The sequence below is a fragment of the Miniopterus schreibersii genome (assembly GCF_964146895.1).
Source record: "Miniopterus schreibersii genome assembly, chromosome: 2".
NCBI classification, from domain to species: domain Eukaryota; kingdom Metazoa; phylum Chordata; class Mammalia; order Chiroptera; family Miniopteridae; genus Miniopterus; species Miniopterus schreibersii.
The window spans coordinates 960572-976583 of NC_138102.1; the positions used below are offsets into that span (position 1 = coordinate 960572).

The window sequence follows — 16012 nt, forward strand, 5'->3', positions numbered from 1 at the left end:
TAATACCTTTTCGGTGTGCCACAGAATTTTAGTAATTAGTTTGTGCCATGAGATGAAAAGGGTTGAAAATCGCTGCTGTAGCTGGTTCAGATCGGTTGTCAATCAGGCCGCACGACCCGCCTCCGCCCCTTTCTGACCCAGAAACCAGCTGAGCATCGGCACCGGCTACGGGCACAGCCTCCTCCAGAGGGACGCAGGCTTCTCTCTGGGCATCTCAGACAGATAATTCCGGGTGGGGGCCGGGGGGCGATTTTAGGACGGTGAGGAACGGACGCTGAACAGCCGTGAGAGATGTGGTCGTGGGGCAAAAGGGGAATCCAAAGGGCATACACTGTCCTTGACCTCAAGGCGCTCACGGGCGACGCGTCCAATCGACGGAATTACAGAATCAGTAGCCAGTCCTCTCTTACGAGCACAGACCGACTGATCTGTGATAAAAAGCAGTGTTTTGTAATAAACGTAAACTCTCCCCGCTGTGTGCTGCCCAGGCCTACTATTCAGAAACCAGCAGTTGCTTAATAAATGTCCACAATTATATTCATTTCAACTTGTCCCCAGAGCCCTGGCTTGTCTCCCTTGCCAGTGCCACTGGATATATTGATACGAGTCAGCGTACGTGGTACTCATCAAAGAGGGGTCCGTCTAAAACATCCGAAAATAAGCTCATCAACAGTCCTGGGCTTCAGGCAGGAGACCTGGATTCGGGGCCTGGCTCGGCCACTCTGGACCTGAAAGCTTCAGAGACCCACCTAAAGACGTGGACTCTCGGTTTCTGCCTCATGGACAAGAGTAAAAGGGGCCCTTTGCCAAGACCCAGAATTGCCAACAGGGTGGAACGAGAAGAGGTGCCAGGAGATGTTGTAACTATCAAAGAATATACCAATATTATTTGTAAGCGTTTCAAACACTTGGGGATGTTTACTAAACTGTGTATTTATCTCTGTTGGCATTTTCTAATCCACCTGTGTGTAGGTTAATTATGGATCTGAAACATTTACTATGAATGTTTCCTTAAGTAATGCAATTAACAAGCAAGAGGCAATTGCAAAGTCTTGTGAAAATGGTTGAAAGTGCCTTTACATCGTCTTAAGCTTTAATAATTTGCTAAAAGACTTTTTATAAGCATTATTTCCACACCATCTTTTGGGGATGGATATTTCATTTAGGTTTTCATGTTTGAAGCTAAGAATTTAATCATATTTTGATTGTAGAGCCATCAGCACCACCTACTGTATCATAAATACAGGCGAGACCTGCACCCGGAGCGTCTGCTTTTTCTAGGCCAGGCAAACGAAAAACTTAAAATGTACCAGATCAGCTAAGCAACGGACGGATCCCGAGACAGTAAAACCGCCATGTCCCAGGCCACTCACTGGTGTAGGTGAGCTGGAAGCCCTGGCCGGTGTCCGAGCCGTTGGTGTTGAACTCCAGCCACAGGTGGTTCGAGGTGCTGTTTAGGACCAGGCCTGTCAGCTCGTTCTTGGTGAAGGTCCCCAGGGGCCGCGAGGAGCTGTCCCGTCCATCATACACCTGGGGAGGAGTCACAGCGTGAGACGGTGCTGCTCCATCACGCTTAACGGAACAGCTTTAACGAGAAAGTCAAATAACCGGCGGTGTGGTTCTACGCAACACTTTACAGGTTCACAGTTTGCAGAATGGAGGCCGGATGAAGCGCTGGGCAATCCTGTTCTTTAGGCTCCATCTTTACCATGAACATTAAAGACAGAGATTGATCTGAGTTCAGATCACTTCACGTTCATCACTCCAAGAGCTCTTTCTGCGTTTATTTAAAATTAAATAAAGATTTCTTTGCATTTCCAGGTTCTGTTACCTACTTTTCTCCCCTCCCTTCTCGCCCACTTATAAAAGTTGAAGGATGTGGCCCGGCCGGCGTGGCTCAGCTGTTGAGCATCGACCTAGGATCCAGGAGGTCAGGGTTCAATTCCCTGTCAGGGCACATGCCCGGGTTTTGGGCTCGATCCCCAACAGGGGGCCTGCAGGAGGCAGCCAATCAGTGACTCTCATCATTGATGTTTCTGTCTCTCTCTCTCCCTTTCTCTCTCTGAAATCAATAAAGATATATTTAAGTATATATATATAAATAAAATATAAATATATAAATATATAAATATAAATATATAAATAAAGATATATATATCTTTATTGATTTCAGAGAGTGCAAGGGAGAGAGAGAGACAGAAACATCAATGATGAGAGAGTCATTGATTGGCTGCAGCCCACAACCCGGGCATGTGCCCTGACCAGGAATCAAACCTGGATCGCCTGGATCTTAGGTCGACGCTCAACCGCTGAGCCACGCCCGGCCGGGGCAAAGATATATTTTTTAAAAAAGTTAAAGCTGTATAATATTCGGCCACGCGGTCCTCTCTGAGCTGTCCTGAAAGTACAGGGCACAGGGCAACCCTTCCTGCCCAGCTGTTACAAGACAGGACGTCATGCTGAGATCCTGTCACAGGTCACGGTCTTTGAGCCCAGAGTGACGCTAGTCTTGGCTTAGTTGTAATTAAAAAGTTCTGTCCTGGCAGCGTCAAGGTACGGAAGGGACCCTTTACCTTTAGCGTGTCCCCTTCGAGCAGCTGGAAGCTTCGGGCCCGGAGGCGGATGCCCTTGCCGGCCTCGGTCTCTATGCTGTAGATACACTCGTGGTTGTTGTCATAGTTGGACGGGAAGTTCGGCGACAGCAACGTCCCCTCGTTTCCTCTGACACTCGCCCCGCATTCGGCTAAAATAGACATGAAACAGGACAGAGGATTCAACGTGGAATTACTGATTTTAACGAATACAATTTAAAATCATGACAGCCCTCGCTCCTCTCGATGTCTGTAATTAATACCTTGTTTTTATAGATCAGTGACTTTTCCGTTAGTGTTTTACCAACTGGACAGGAAAGATACCCATTTTCAAGATTTTCTTATTTCTTTTAAAAGGCTGCTTCCGACCTCATGAAAGCAGCGTGCCGCTCGACCTGGGGACACAGGTTCCAGGATTCTGGGGACTCAGGGTCATCTATAAAGTACGTACATATTTTTTTCTGGGGGCCGGGTTCAAAATTATCACCCAATTCTCAAATAAAAACCATGACCACAACAAGAGTAAGAAGCACTATCTGGGGAGAAAGCCGCACAGTAGAAACGTGCAGACAGGAGCCCCGGACGAGACGAGGCCACTCCATTCACGTTCAGAGCTGAAGCGTTTTCGTAACGGAGCCCCGAGGCCCTGCCTGTTTGTGCTTCATTAAGACGGAAAACGACAGCATCCCCTTGGAATCCTGTGATATTCCTAAATAATCTGACAATCGAAGAGATTCGGAGTCAAGGAAGAAATCTGGTTTCACTAAGCTAACCATGTGGTGTTTGGAGAATTAAGGAATCGTATCTTCACAACTGCCCCACCGCCTCGCGGTGTCCACGGGGGAGCCTGCTGTGGGTGCATCACGGACGCCCGTGGGCTCCGGCGCCTCACAATCAGGGAGAATCGTGGGGAACCTCAGGCAAGTGTCACGACGCCATCTATGCATTAGCCGTTCTCGGCCACTTCAGTGAGCGGGGGGTGCAGCCACACTCGCAGAGCAGGAGGCTGGGGGCAGGGGGCTGGGGGCAGGGGGCTGGGGGCAGGAGGCTGGGGGCAGGAGGCTGGGGGCAGGGGGCAGGGGGCTGGGGGCAGGAGGCTGGGGGGAGGGGGCTGGGGGGCAGGGGGGCAGGAGGCTGGGGGCAGGGGGCTAGGGGCAGGGGGCTGGGGGGACAGGAGGGCAGGTACTCCACACTGTCTCTGGGGCTGAGGACCAGACCCTCCAGATGCGCAAGCAAAACACCTTATTCCAGCCCTGCAGCCACCACGACTCCGTGCATCTCCTCACAGGAGCACAGCTCTGAGTAACAGTAATATCACCCCACCGATCACACCTAACCCCACCGTGTGCCTCATTTCTAAGGGCCTAAGTCATTTCCTATTAGTCCCTGGAACCCCCTTCTGAATTCCGCAGAGCACACTGGAGACGCTGACTCAGCATTCAGGGGTCAATGCCCACTCTGCAGGAGCGTGCCAGTCAGCCGGTCCGACCGAGAGACACAGTGAAACTACAGACTTTACATTGTCGCATGTTGTACCAGGAGAGACTCCCTGCTTCAAATCAACACAGTGTCCAAGGCTGAGTTACTACAGCGTGTCCAAGGTGTGTTACTACAGCGTGTCCAAGGTTCTGTTACTACAGCGTGTCGAAGGTGTGTTACTACAGCGTGTCCAAGGTTCTGTTACTACAGCGTGTCGAAGGTGTGTTACTACAGAGTGTCCAAGGTGTGTTACTACAGCGTGTCGAAGGTGTGTTACTACAGCGTGTCCAAGGTGTGTTACTACAGAGTGTCGAAGGTGTGTTACTACAGCGTGTCGAAGGTGTGTTACTACAGCGTGTCGAAGGTGTGTTACTACAGCGTGTCGAAGGTGTGTTACTACAGCGTGTCGAAGGTGTGTTACTACAGCGTGCCCAAGGTGTGTTACTACAGCGGGTCCAAGGTGTGTTACTACAGCGTGCCGAAGGTGTGTTACTGCAGCGTGTCCAAGGTGTGTTACTACAGCGTGTCCAAGGTTCTGTTACTGCAGCGTGTCCAAGGTGTGTTACTCCAGCGTGTCCAAGGTTCTGTTACTCCAGCGTGTCCAAGGTTCTGTTACTACAGCGTGTCCAAGGTTCTGTTACTGCAGCGTGTCCAAGGTGTGTTACTACAGCGTGTCCAAGGTTCTGTTACTGCAGCGTGTCGAAGGTGTGTTACTACAGCGTGTCCAAGGTTCTGTTACTACAGCGTGTCGAAGGTGTGTTACTACAGAGTGTCCAAGGTGTGTTACTACAGCGTGTCGAAGGTGTGTTACTACAGCGTGTCCAAGGTGTGTTACTACAGCGTGTCGAAGGTGTGTTACTACAGCGTGTCCAAGGTGTGTTACTACAGCGTGTCCAAGGTGTGTTACTACAGCGTGTCGAAGGTGTGTTACTACAGCGTGTCGAAGGTGTGTTACTACAGCGTGTCCAAGGTGTGTTACTACAGAGTGTCAAAGGTGTGTTACTACAGCGTGTCCAAGGTGTGTTACTACAGAGTGTCGAAGGTGTGTTACTACAGCGTGTCCAAGGTGTGTTACTACAGCGTGCCCAAGGTGTGTTACTACAGCGTGTCCAAGGTTCTGTTACTGCAGCGTGTCCAAGGTGTGTTACTCCAGCGTGTCCAAGGCTGTGTCATTACATTGTGGTTTCCAGCTGTTGCTTTGCCTCCTTCCCCCCTTTGTAAATATGGTTGACACCGAGTCTCACTCTTCCTCTGTCATGAATTTTAGGGCTGGAGGAGCCGACCTCCAGCTGAGACGGCACAGCCAGAAGGCTCACCCCGGTCTGGTGCCCGGGCCTCGCCCTCTTCCGGCCACGCCGGGCCCTGTCCCCACTGGATGAATGAAATGAAAGCGTGTGACCACCTACCCACACACCTTGGCAGAGGTGCACTCCACACACGGCGGCCCCCGCCCAGGCAGGTCAGCTTGGTGGCACCTTCTAGGCGATACCCCGGGAAGCAGGAGAAGGTCAGCGAGTCCCCGACTCCGAAGTGGAAACCGATCCTCCGGCTGAAGGCGGGGACGCCGGGGTCCTCACAGGGCTCCAGGTCGTACTCTGAGACATGAAGAGAGAGCAGGTTTGTGGGAATTTGGGTAAATACTCGAAAATTATTCAGCAAGACAGAGAACTGCTGTTACTAAAAATGAGTCAGTACATCATTAGGGTCTCACAAACGCTGCTCTCACTCTCAGGTGCACCATTTTCTTTACTGTGAGCTCTCTGATAGCAAATGGCACCAATCTTAGTACTTTTTACACAGACATAAAATAAAATAAAATGACCATTTCAAAACTGTCACTTTAACAGTGTGAAATTATTTTACTATTTCTAAGTGTCACCCATTTATTTTCTGTCACCCACTTATCTGTAATCGCATACACCCCACACAACCATACACATGCATACCTATCCCCCCCCACGCTCGCACACACCACACACACACCTGCACACAAACACGCCCACGCAGCACTGCTGTTGCGAGCAGCGGATGAGCCCAACGTACCCGAGAAGGTGATGTTGAAGCCCTCGTAGGAAATGGAGAAGTCAGATATGAACCGCAGCTGGGCGGTGAAGTTCCCGAACAGACCGGCCTTAATCGTGTGGGGCAGCACCGAGCCCGTGAGCCGGGCCACGGGCTCCGAGAAGCTCCCGTCCTCCGTGACCAGCAGGTAGTCGTGAGAACTCTCCAGGTGGAAGGTGTGGAACATCATCTGCACCCCTGAGAGACGAGGGAGAGAGATAAATGGGAGAGAGACAGAGTGGGGGCGAGAACAGCTGCTGAACAAATGAGCGCTCCTGGGCCCGAGGACATCAGTCTTGAATCAAAATTTAACCTTAACATGCAAACCTAACTTTGAAGTTTGAAAAGAAAATACAGAAAATGGGTGGAGAGGGAGTGGCACTAGAAATGAAATAAATAATTGGAATAAACAGCGAAAATGAATGAATGTTTGAGAATATATAAGTATAGATGTAGACATAGGTGTAGATACAGACACAGGTATAGATATACAGGGCGTCCCCCCAAAATGTATACACATTTTAACAGCTGAGAGCTCAATGTTGAAAATGAAATGCATTTTCGTAAGCACTGCCTTTATAATTATTCAAAGTGTGGGTTTGCATTTTTGGGGCACCCTACAGATAGAGATGTAAATACAGATACAGGTACAGATGTAGATACAGACATAGACGGAGTCGGAGGTGCAGATTCAGATGTGTGGTCAGGGGTGGAGGCAGAGGTGGAGTTTGCCAGGATCTGACAACGGGCTACGTGCAGAAATGGTCACTAGGCCCTTAAGCAGAGCATTTGAAACAAAGGACTGGAGAACTTTCCCACTTATATTAAATAGATGTCCTTTATGAAGTCTTAGCTTGGAGTCCGGCACATGAGCTCACGCGCCCGAGGGGTACGTCTTCGGAATCACAGTTTATGTGCCCTCAACGCACATGCTCTCCTATTAGCTGCACCCACAAAACACTGTTTCTGGGTTCCCAGAGCCAAATAAATAAAATGAGCTATGGACATGTTCTTTTTAATAAAAATACTTATATTTATGATGACATTCATAATATTTTTCTTTTTTATTCTTAATTTTCTTCCAGGCCCAACCCTTTTTAACATATATCCATGAGGACATATTGCAGCTCAGCACATGCAATAAAATGTCGATTTAACTCAAGCAGGTTCAGGTCTAAGCAGAAAGAAAAAGTCTACATGATATTTATGTGATCAAATCTCCAGATTATTTTGTTAAAAATGACAAGTTTAGACGTTCAAAAAATAAACAAAACCATGACACGTTGCTAAATCAAATGTGCATAAACCGCATTTCTTGTACAAAGTAAACATTTTCTGGTCTTCACTCGACTTGTCTCTAAAGTGAGGACAATGTGAGCTGCCCAGGGGTCATCCGTGGATAGCGTGACGTGACTTGTACGTGTCACTGTTCCGGGTAACGAGGCAGCACAGACGGGATCCTAGACCCACTGCGGACATTAGAGGCTCAGACCATTTCTTCTTAGTTCCTTTTATTTAATCAGCATTCACATGTTATACAATCTATGCCTCTTTTTCTTGCCTTTATACTAATTTTCAAGCTTACGCTCACGCGTGTAAGACCAGCTTATCCGATAAACAGAGAGTAAAACAGGAAATCTACTTTTGCTTGTAGCACTAACCATTTACAGACCGTTGTTCTTCTAAAGTCTTATAAAAACATAAAAATGAACCAATAAACTACGTACGATGAAATCTCTTATCTCATATGTTAATACTTTCTCTTTTTTTTCCATGTTTCCATCTTGTCCATTACTGTGCGTGTTGGGAATTCATGTCATATCCTCACCTTTTCCATGAGACACCTCAATGGTCCACGTGCAGTTGAGAGAGTTTGGGTAAAAGTCTGGGAACCCGGGAGAAAGGACTGTTCCACTCTTTCCATGGGTGTAGCCTCCACAGAGGGCTTAAAATAATAAGGAATCATTATTATAGTACTCGTTTCACAATGGCTGCTGGAATAAAACACATTTAAAGTGACATTTCATTTGCCAAGGACCGAAAGATTATCTAATATCACCCCCATGAAACAGAAAACAAATCCAAAACTTTATTTTACTCATAATTATAATACGCTAGTTCATACACAGGTGTCCTAAATAGTACAAAACCTAGAAAAAGAACACAGGAAGCATAGCGGCTACAGCAGAAACTTCCTCTGATGGTAAATTTAAGGATCAACTTGACCGGGGAGCCTAAACTCTTGGTCTAACACTATTCTGGGTGTGTGTGTGAAGGTGCTTTTAGATGCGATTAACATTGAGTCGGATGATGGAGTAAAGCAGATTGCCCTCCCTGATGTGGGTGGGCCTCATTCAATCAGTTGAAGGACTGAAAGAACAAAAGGCTGAACCTCCTGCAAGTAAGATGAAATTTCTCTTGCCTGACGGACTTCTGACCGGGACATTGTCGTATTTCCTGCCTTCAGATTGAACGGAAATGTGGGCTATTTCTGAGTCTCGAGCCGACCAGCCTTAAGCCTTATGCCATTGCTCTCCTGGGTCTCCAGCTAGCTGACTGCGTATCTCAGAACCTGACAGTCTCCGTAGTGGCTGAGCCAATTCCTTATATGTCTCTCTCTCTCCCCGGATATGTACATATACACACATCCCACTGCTTGTTTCTCTAGAGAACCCCGACATTCACAGTTAGAGCTTCAGAAATGGGGCAGGTTTGCATTTTTTAAAGCTGCCCATCTTTTTGTATATTTTTATTTTATTTTAATATGTTTTAATTGGTTTTTAGAGAGAGGAAGGGAGAGAGAGAGGACGTCAATGGATGTATGGTCCTGGGTCAGAGGAAATTAAGGCTGATGATGTAGAATCTGCCTATTTAGGAGTGTCTCGCGTGCTTTCTTCAATAGACGCTGTGCAGAAGGGTATGTGTACAACTCAGCCATGTGTGTTTGAGTGTTTGGGGATATCGTTGAAGGACAGCCCATAATTTTTCATGCTTCGTTTCCAAATCCATGCTCTACCCACTAGAAACAATGTGCTAGGTAAATGCCACATGTTAAATAGCGACAGGCTTGCCCTGGCTGGTGTGGCTAAGTGGTTGGAGTTTGGCCCACGTACCAAAGGGTCTCGGGTTTGATTCCTGATCAAGGGCATGTACCCGGGTGGTAGGTTCTACCCCCGGCCCCGGTTGGGGCGAGTGCAGGAGGCAACCGATCCGTGCGTCTCCCTGGCACTGACGTTTCTCTCTCTCCCTCTCTCCCTTCGACTCTCTCTGAGCAGCAATGGAGAGAATATCCTTTGGTGAGAATCAGCAAACAAACAAACAAATGAAAAAGAAAAAAGAAAACCTGGCTTCAAAATAAATCAATAAAGAATAAACAAACAGGGACAGTATTTTGAGGGGCACCCGTCAAACAGAAATCCCACTTTGCTCCTATTATATCTGCCACCTCCTGAAACCCCCCCATCCGAGCCGCGGAAACGCTCGGGCGCCTCCGCATTGCCCGCGGTGGGCTCCGCTGGGCCCGCCTACCGTCGCAGCTGGGCAGCGCGTGGTTCCACTGGTGGTTCCTCTCGCAGACGAGGGGCTCGTCGTCGCTGAGCGTGTACCCGGGGTCGCAGCTGAAGGTCACCGTCGACCGGACGCCGAAGGTGTCGCCATGCCGACGGCCGTTCACCGGGATGCCGGGGTCGAGGCAGGAGTCCGACTCCAGCGTCACACCTGGACCGGCCCAGAGCAGGGCGTTACTACTCTGCGCCCGCGCATCCCAGAACCGCCCTAAATATACCCGTTCCTGGTTTATGGAGAAGCTATCCGGGCCGTTGTACCTGTGAAGTGTCCCCAGACATAGTCAGCCCTGGAAAATCATGCAATAAATTCAATAGTCTGTTCACGTGAAAATACATCTTCAAATACCTCTCCGTGTTATTCAAGAGACAGGTGACGTCAGCTGCTTCCAGCTGATACCTCGCGGCGCAAGCGTGACTCACCCACCGGCCTCGCTGACCTGCTTCCCCCATTTGAAAACCACTGACGACGCACTAAATAAATAAGCCTAAGCCGTGCCTCCGTTTCTCGTCCATCCCTGCCGCCCTCCCCTTCCAGCGGCGCTGCGGGAGCCCGGGTCCAGCCCTTGTGCGCAGGCCCCACGCCCAGGCCCGCCACGGGAGGCGCATTAAGCTGGAGGCGCCCCGGTGGGTTTCCCAAAACCTCTCCCCGGGAATCGGCACCTCGTGCTCAGACCCGCACCCGAGTCACCGCTTCCAAGGTGCCGACAACGAGCCTTTGAAAAGATGCTGACAGCGAGGTGCTGCGTGCAGTCCCCCGATCACGATCGCGTCGGGACAGCCGGTTCTTTTCCCTCCCTGACATTTCTCTTCCTTTTTAGAAGAGCGTACACTTTCAAAATATGGGAAATGGGAAGAGCAGAGCATCAGGATGTTTACGAATGAGAATAAGTGGAAAGATGTTACCCCTACACGGACCTCACTGCAGGTTCAGAGCTTTACAATGATGACCTGAAATACTCATCAGAAATCTTAAATTATCACCAATATTCAGACTGTCCTGTCTGCCCTCAGGGGTCTTTGGGTTAACATTTCTTTATTTTTCAATTCTCACCTGAGAATATTGTTTCTATTGCTTTTCAGAGAGAGAGGGAGGGAGGGGAGGAGGGAGGGAAGGAGGGAAGGAGGGAGGGAGGGAGGGAGGGAGGGAGGGAGACATCCGCTGGTTGCCTCCTACACACACGTGCCCGACTAGGACCGAGCCTGCAGCCGAGGTACATGCCCTCGGCTGGAATCGAACCCGGGACCCTCAGGCTGCCGGCCGACACTCTAACCACAGAGCCAAACTGGCCGGGGCTGGGCTAACATTTCTAAGTGTTGCATATATTGTATTAAAGTTTGAGTGAAGGGCCTTATGGAGATGCCCGCCTTTATTAAGTCAAGAGCCTGAAATGCAGCTAAGGGGTGATGTTTTAGAACGAATAACGGGGTGACGTTTCTTGGTTAGCGTAGCAACAAGCGACTCATCAGGCTCAGGAACACAAGCAGGGCCCCCGGGTCACGATTCAACACTGTCGTCAGGGATGCGAGACGGCTGCTCCTGGGAGGGGACCCCTGAGCCTCGGGATTTCCTGAGCACAGGGCGGGTCTGTGGTTCCAGGTGGAGCCCTGAGGCCACGCCTAATCGTTCACGTGCAGGGACAGGGACGGGACGGGACTCACTTTCATAGCGGATGAGGAATCCCACACTGGCCCGGCTGCTGTCCGTGGTAAAAAGCAGGCGCATGGAGTTCCCGGTGCTGATGAGGAACTGGGGGGCCTGGGTGCCCTGGTACTCGCCGATCAGCGGGGACGAGCTGGTCGGCCCGTCCCGCACCTCCAGGGTGTCGTAGTTCACTTCTGTCTGGAACCTGGGGGGGGCATCGGTCAGGAGAGAGACCAGAAGCCACATTAACTCACAGGCACTCCTGTGATATCTTCATTCATTGATTAAAACCCCACGGGTGACAGAAGTAAAACGCGTACAGTTCTGTACACATATAAAAATGCGGGCACCTGTAATATTTAAGAATGGGACATTTTCCTGAAAGGAAAGGTGCACCCACATCCCTCCCTCTCACTGAACACCCTGCCGGCAACGCAGACACAGCACCGTCCACCAGGTCAGCTCTCGTAAAATAAATAGATGGACAGATCAATAATCAGCAATTAGCGAAAATCACTCGGTTTGCATTTTCAGACGATTTTCGCCATCCCATTAGTATGATGATGGATACCCCAGAATGGGCAGCAGGGAGGTGAAAAGGTCTCTTAAAGAAAGGGGGCGATTCAATACTCTAAACTCCCCACAAAAGCAAAGCCCGTGCCTCTGAGGCCACGTTAGCTCTCCCAGGATGAGAGGGGACCGAGCGCACTGCGGCTTCTGCAAAGAAACGCTACTTAACTGATGTGAGAAGTTAGAGCAGCTTCCAAAAGGGCTTAACTTTTCTTCCAAGAAGAATATCACACGTCCAGGGAATCGGGCCAGATATGGTATTTTTATTTTTTTTTAATTTTTAAAATTTTTATACGTTTTTATTGATTTCAGAGAGAGGAAGAGAGACAGAGAAACACCAATGATGAGAGAGCCATTGACCGGCTGCCTCCTGCACGCTCCCTGCTGGGGATCGAGCCCGAAACCCGGGCATGTGCCCTGACTGGGAATCGAACTGTGATCTCCTGGTTCATAGGTCGATGCTCAACCCCGGAGCCACCAGGCAGGGCCGGATCTGGTAATTTCACACAGTCGCAGCCACCTGGGTCCTCTTGGGGGCGATGACTGGGCTACTCAAGGCTCCGAGAGCATTTTCTACCTGGGCCCAGTGGTCCTCGCAGAGCCAACCCCGTGTCCGAGCGTCTGCTGTGCCCTCAGGGGGCGGCCACCTCCTCGGGAGACCCTGGTTCACTTGGGACTTGCAGACGAAGGCGTCCGCGGAGCCCAGGCTCTGCGCTGTCACGGGCGACGGGGGGAGCTGTGTACAGGGCACTTAGCTCCACGGCAGGGACAACTAAAAGGTGCTGAGCCCCCAGTGATCGTCTATTCTCTCTGTGCAGATGCACAATGAAATGTTCCTCCAACACCCTTAGGCTGGGCCCCGGCCCCCAGGCCCCTATAAAGAGGCTTTAAGCACCGTGAGCGTCGCGTGGTTGGGCTGGAACTCAAGCCCAGAGGCTGGGCGCTTGGGTTGAACTGTGCAGTCTTGTCTTTCTCTGGTTAAATGTTCTCTAAGGTTTCTCAGAGATCTGAGTTCAAATTCAAAAGTCTGGATAAGCACAGAATAAACCTCCTTTGAAATATCTGCACAAAATTTCCCACGTGTTTCTTTAGCGACAGCTGGGTGGAGGGAGCGCACACCTAACGCTATCCCGATGATTACGGTTAGTGCAAGGATCCATTCTCAGTATCATGGACACATAAACCAAATTATTCCCTTCCTTCTGCGAGATCATCCAGTGGAGACTGTTATTATCCTACCAAAAGTAAATAATAACATAAATCATAATTTCAAATACAAATAATCACTAAGACATAATGTGGCTCCTGCTCAGAATAATTCCTGCGAGGCTGTTATCACTGATTGTTAGAAAACTAGTGACAAACAGAAATAAAATAAGAGCATGCATCTGCTTCGAGACATTATAATACTCTGAATATGAAACCCAGACTCATCAAGCCCAGGAGACGTCACTGTCAGAGAGACGCGGAGGCTGCTCGAAGGGGGAGCTTGAAACACAAAACTCGATGCTCCCTTAGATTTTAAAACATGTGGTTCATCCCAAAACATTTCTGGTTTATAATCTTCAACTTGATTTCATTCTTGAGACAAATGGTGAAAGGTTTCATTATGAAAAATTCGCTAGCATAATACTTTTTTAGATCGTTAAATACATTATCAAATACCTGTGCCAAGGGACACGCCAGTGATCTCACGGGCAGATAATTCACGGGCGTTCACCTGCCGCGCCCTCCCCACGGCCGCGCCCAGTCACCTGCCGCCACCACGAGATGGGGGGGCCGCTCCCTGTGCCTCCAGGAGCCACCTGAGGGTCTGAAGGAGGCGCCGCGTCCAATCGCCCGGAGTGCGCCCCCCTGCAGGTCCGAATCCCTGGTGGTCTCCAGCCGGCAACCGGGAGAGCTGGGCAGCGGTGGGCTGGGCCCGAGGCTCCCACCAAAGGCCTGAAGGTTTGATTTCTGGTCAAGGGCATGTCCCTGGGTTGCAGGTTCAATCCCTGGCCTTGATCAGGGTGCGTGCGGGAGGCAGCCAATCGACGTGTCTCTCCCACGGATGTTTCTCTCTCCACCTCTCCATCTCCCTCCCTCCCTCCCCTCTCTCTAAAAGTCAACGGAAAAAGTATCCTCGGGGGAGGATTAGCGACAAAAATAACCTCACCAAGCCCGTGCCTTACTCCTACTTAAGCAAACTCCTTTGGGGGGACTATAAAGAACATGGTATTCCCAAGATTCCAGGCCCATTTAAGGAAAAACGTTGGGCATCCCTGGGTCGTTAGGTCCAAAATACGGGAGAAAGGTTTTTTCCTTACCTATCGAAAGTGATTTTGATAGAGTGTCCTGGCTTCGCCTCGATGATCCATTCACAATTTAGGGAGTCTTTGTAATATCCTGGCCACCCGGGAGGCAGGATGACACCACTGGACGCGGTCAGGTGTCCGCCACAGGGGGCTGAAGGGAGAGAGGGGTCGGCAGGTCACTGACCGCGCGGAGCTGGACACACACCACACTCGAAGCAGGGAAGCGCTCTCCTGTGCTCGAGGCGTTAGTGTCTCCATGTGGGTTCAATTACGTGCCCTCCAAAGTTCATATTTTGAATTTCTAACCCCAAACCTCTGAATGTGACCTAACTTGGAAGTAAGGTCATCGACGATGGGATTAGTTAACAGGAGGGCGGGAGGGTGGCCCTGGTCCGACATGACCACCGTCCCTGGAGCGAGGGGACTTTGGGACAAGATGCATTCCCACGCGGAGGAAGGAACTCCGAAATCGCCAGGGAGCCCCCGAAGCTGGAGCGAGGCTGGGGCAGACCCCCCCCCCCCCCGGCCCCGGCAGGATCTCGGCCCTGCGTCCAGGGTGGAGACACTGCGTTCGTGTCTGAGCCCCGCCGTGCCGCCCGGGAACCACTGTGATCTGCTGGCTGGCGTCGGCCCGGCGGCTCAGGGGGCGGCCGGGCGGGGCACCCACCCTCGCAGCGGGGCACGGCCGCGCTCCACACCACGTTCCCGTCCTGCAGCGTGCACGTGATGGACTCGGAGCCCTGTGTCTTCACAAAGCCGTCGTCACAGTGGAAGGAAACCGAGCTCCCCAGCAGGAACCGGTCCCCGAAGCGCTGCCCATTGACGGGGATGCCGGGGTCGTGGCACTCGTTCTGACCGAACGCTGAGAAACGGAAAACACACTCAGATGTCACGTGTGGTGTTAAACAGGAAACAACCTTCTTCCAGACCTATGTGCTGTCCTCAGTTCAGCCATCGCTTCACAGATCGATAGGTAAACACGGTACAGAAACAGGATGCCGGCTTATGGGGGGAGGCAGGGAGGGAGGGAGGCAGGGAGGGAGGGGCAGACGGAGGGAGGCAGGGAGGGAGGGGCAGATGGAGGGAGGCAGGGAGGGAGGGGGGAGGGAGGGAGGGAGGGACGGAGGGAGGCAGGGAGGGAGGGAGGGAGGCAGGGAGGGACGGAGGGAGGGACGGAGGGAGGCAGGGAGGGAGGGAGGGAGGCAGGGAGGGACGGAGGGAGGGACGGAGGGAGGCAGGGAGGGAGGCACGGAGGGAGACAGGGAGGGAGGGAGGCAGGGAGGGAGGGAGGCAGGGAGGGAGGCACGGAGGGAGACAGGGAGGGAGGGAGGCAGGGAGGGAGGGAGGCAGGGAGGGAGGCACGGAGGGAGGCAGGGAGGGAGGGAGGGAGGCAGGGAGGGAGGGAGGGAGGGAGGCAGGTGTGCAGGCCCAGCTGTCACCAGGGGCACCTAACGGCACCTCCAGTACCCCCAGACCCCCAGAGCAGCCGAGAGGAGCTGGGGGGGAAGGTCTGCGTTCAGACAGGTCCGGGGCAGAGTCCGGGTCTTGCGTCCGCTCCCCGCCCTGGGCAGGTGGCGCTGACCGTGGGAGCCTGGCCACCCTTCCTTACAGAACCAGGGACAGCAGGTCTGTGCCCAGAGTTGCTGTCCCGTCAAATGAGGTAACTCCTGGCAAATGCTAAGCCCAGAGCCTGGGGGAGACAGCCAGTGGGCGTAGCTCGCATCTCACACTGCAGTGCTCCCTCCCTCGACAGTGCCCGACCAGGTGCTCTTAAGTGGAATCTATTTTGCAAGTGAGAAATCGGAGTTA

General features: G+C 51.4%; 1 protein-coding gene across 1 annotated transcript in view; it reads right to left on the reverse strand.

Moving 5' to 3' along the window:
- CSMD1 (CUB and Sushi multiple domains 1) overlaps window positions 1-16012 on the reverse strand; it is a 1001626-nt gene that overhangs the window by 152279 nt on the left and 833335 nt on the right. The window contains exons 15-23 of the mRNA XM_081129106.1: window positions 14871-15065; window positions 14216-14354; window positions 11357-11544; window positions 9660-9848; window positions 7960-8076; window positions 6114-6329; window positions 5477-5665; window positions 2574-2743; window positions 1374-1530 (exon numbers count right to left, since the gene is read on the reverse strand). Of these exons, the coding sequence (XP_080985232.1) occupies window positions 1374-1530; window positions 2574-2743; window positions 5477-5665; window positions 6114-6329; window positions 7960-8076; window positions 9660-9848; window positions 11357-11544; window positions 14216-14354; window positions 14871-15065 (1560 nt within the window). The remainder of the gene's footprint in view (window positions 1-1373; window positions 1531-2573; window positions 2744-5476; window positions 5666-6113; window positions 6330-7959; window positions 8077-9659; window positions 9849-11356; window positions 11545-14215; window positions 14355-14870; window positions 15066-16012) is intronic.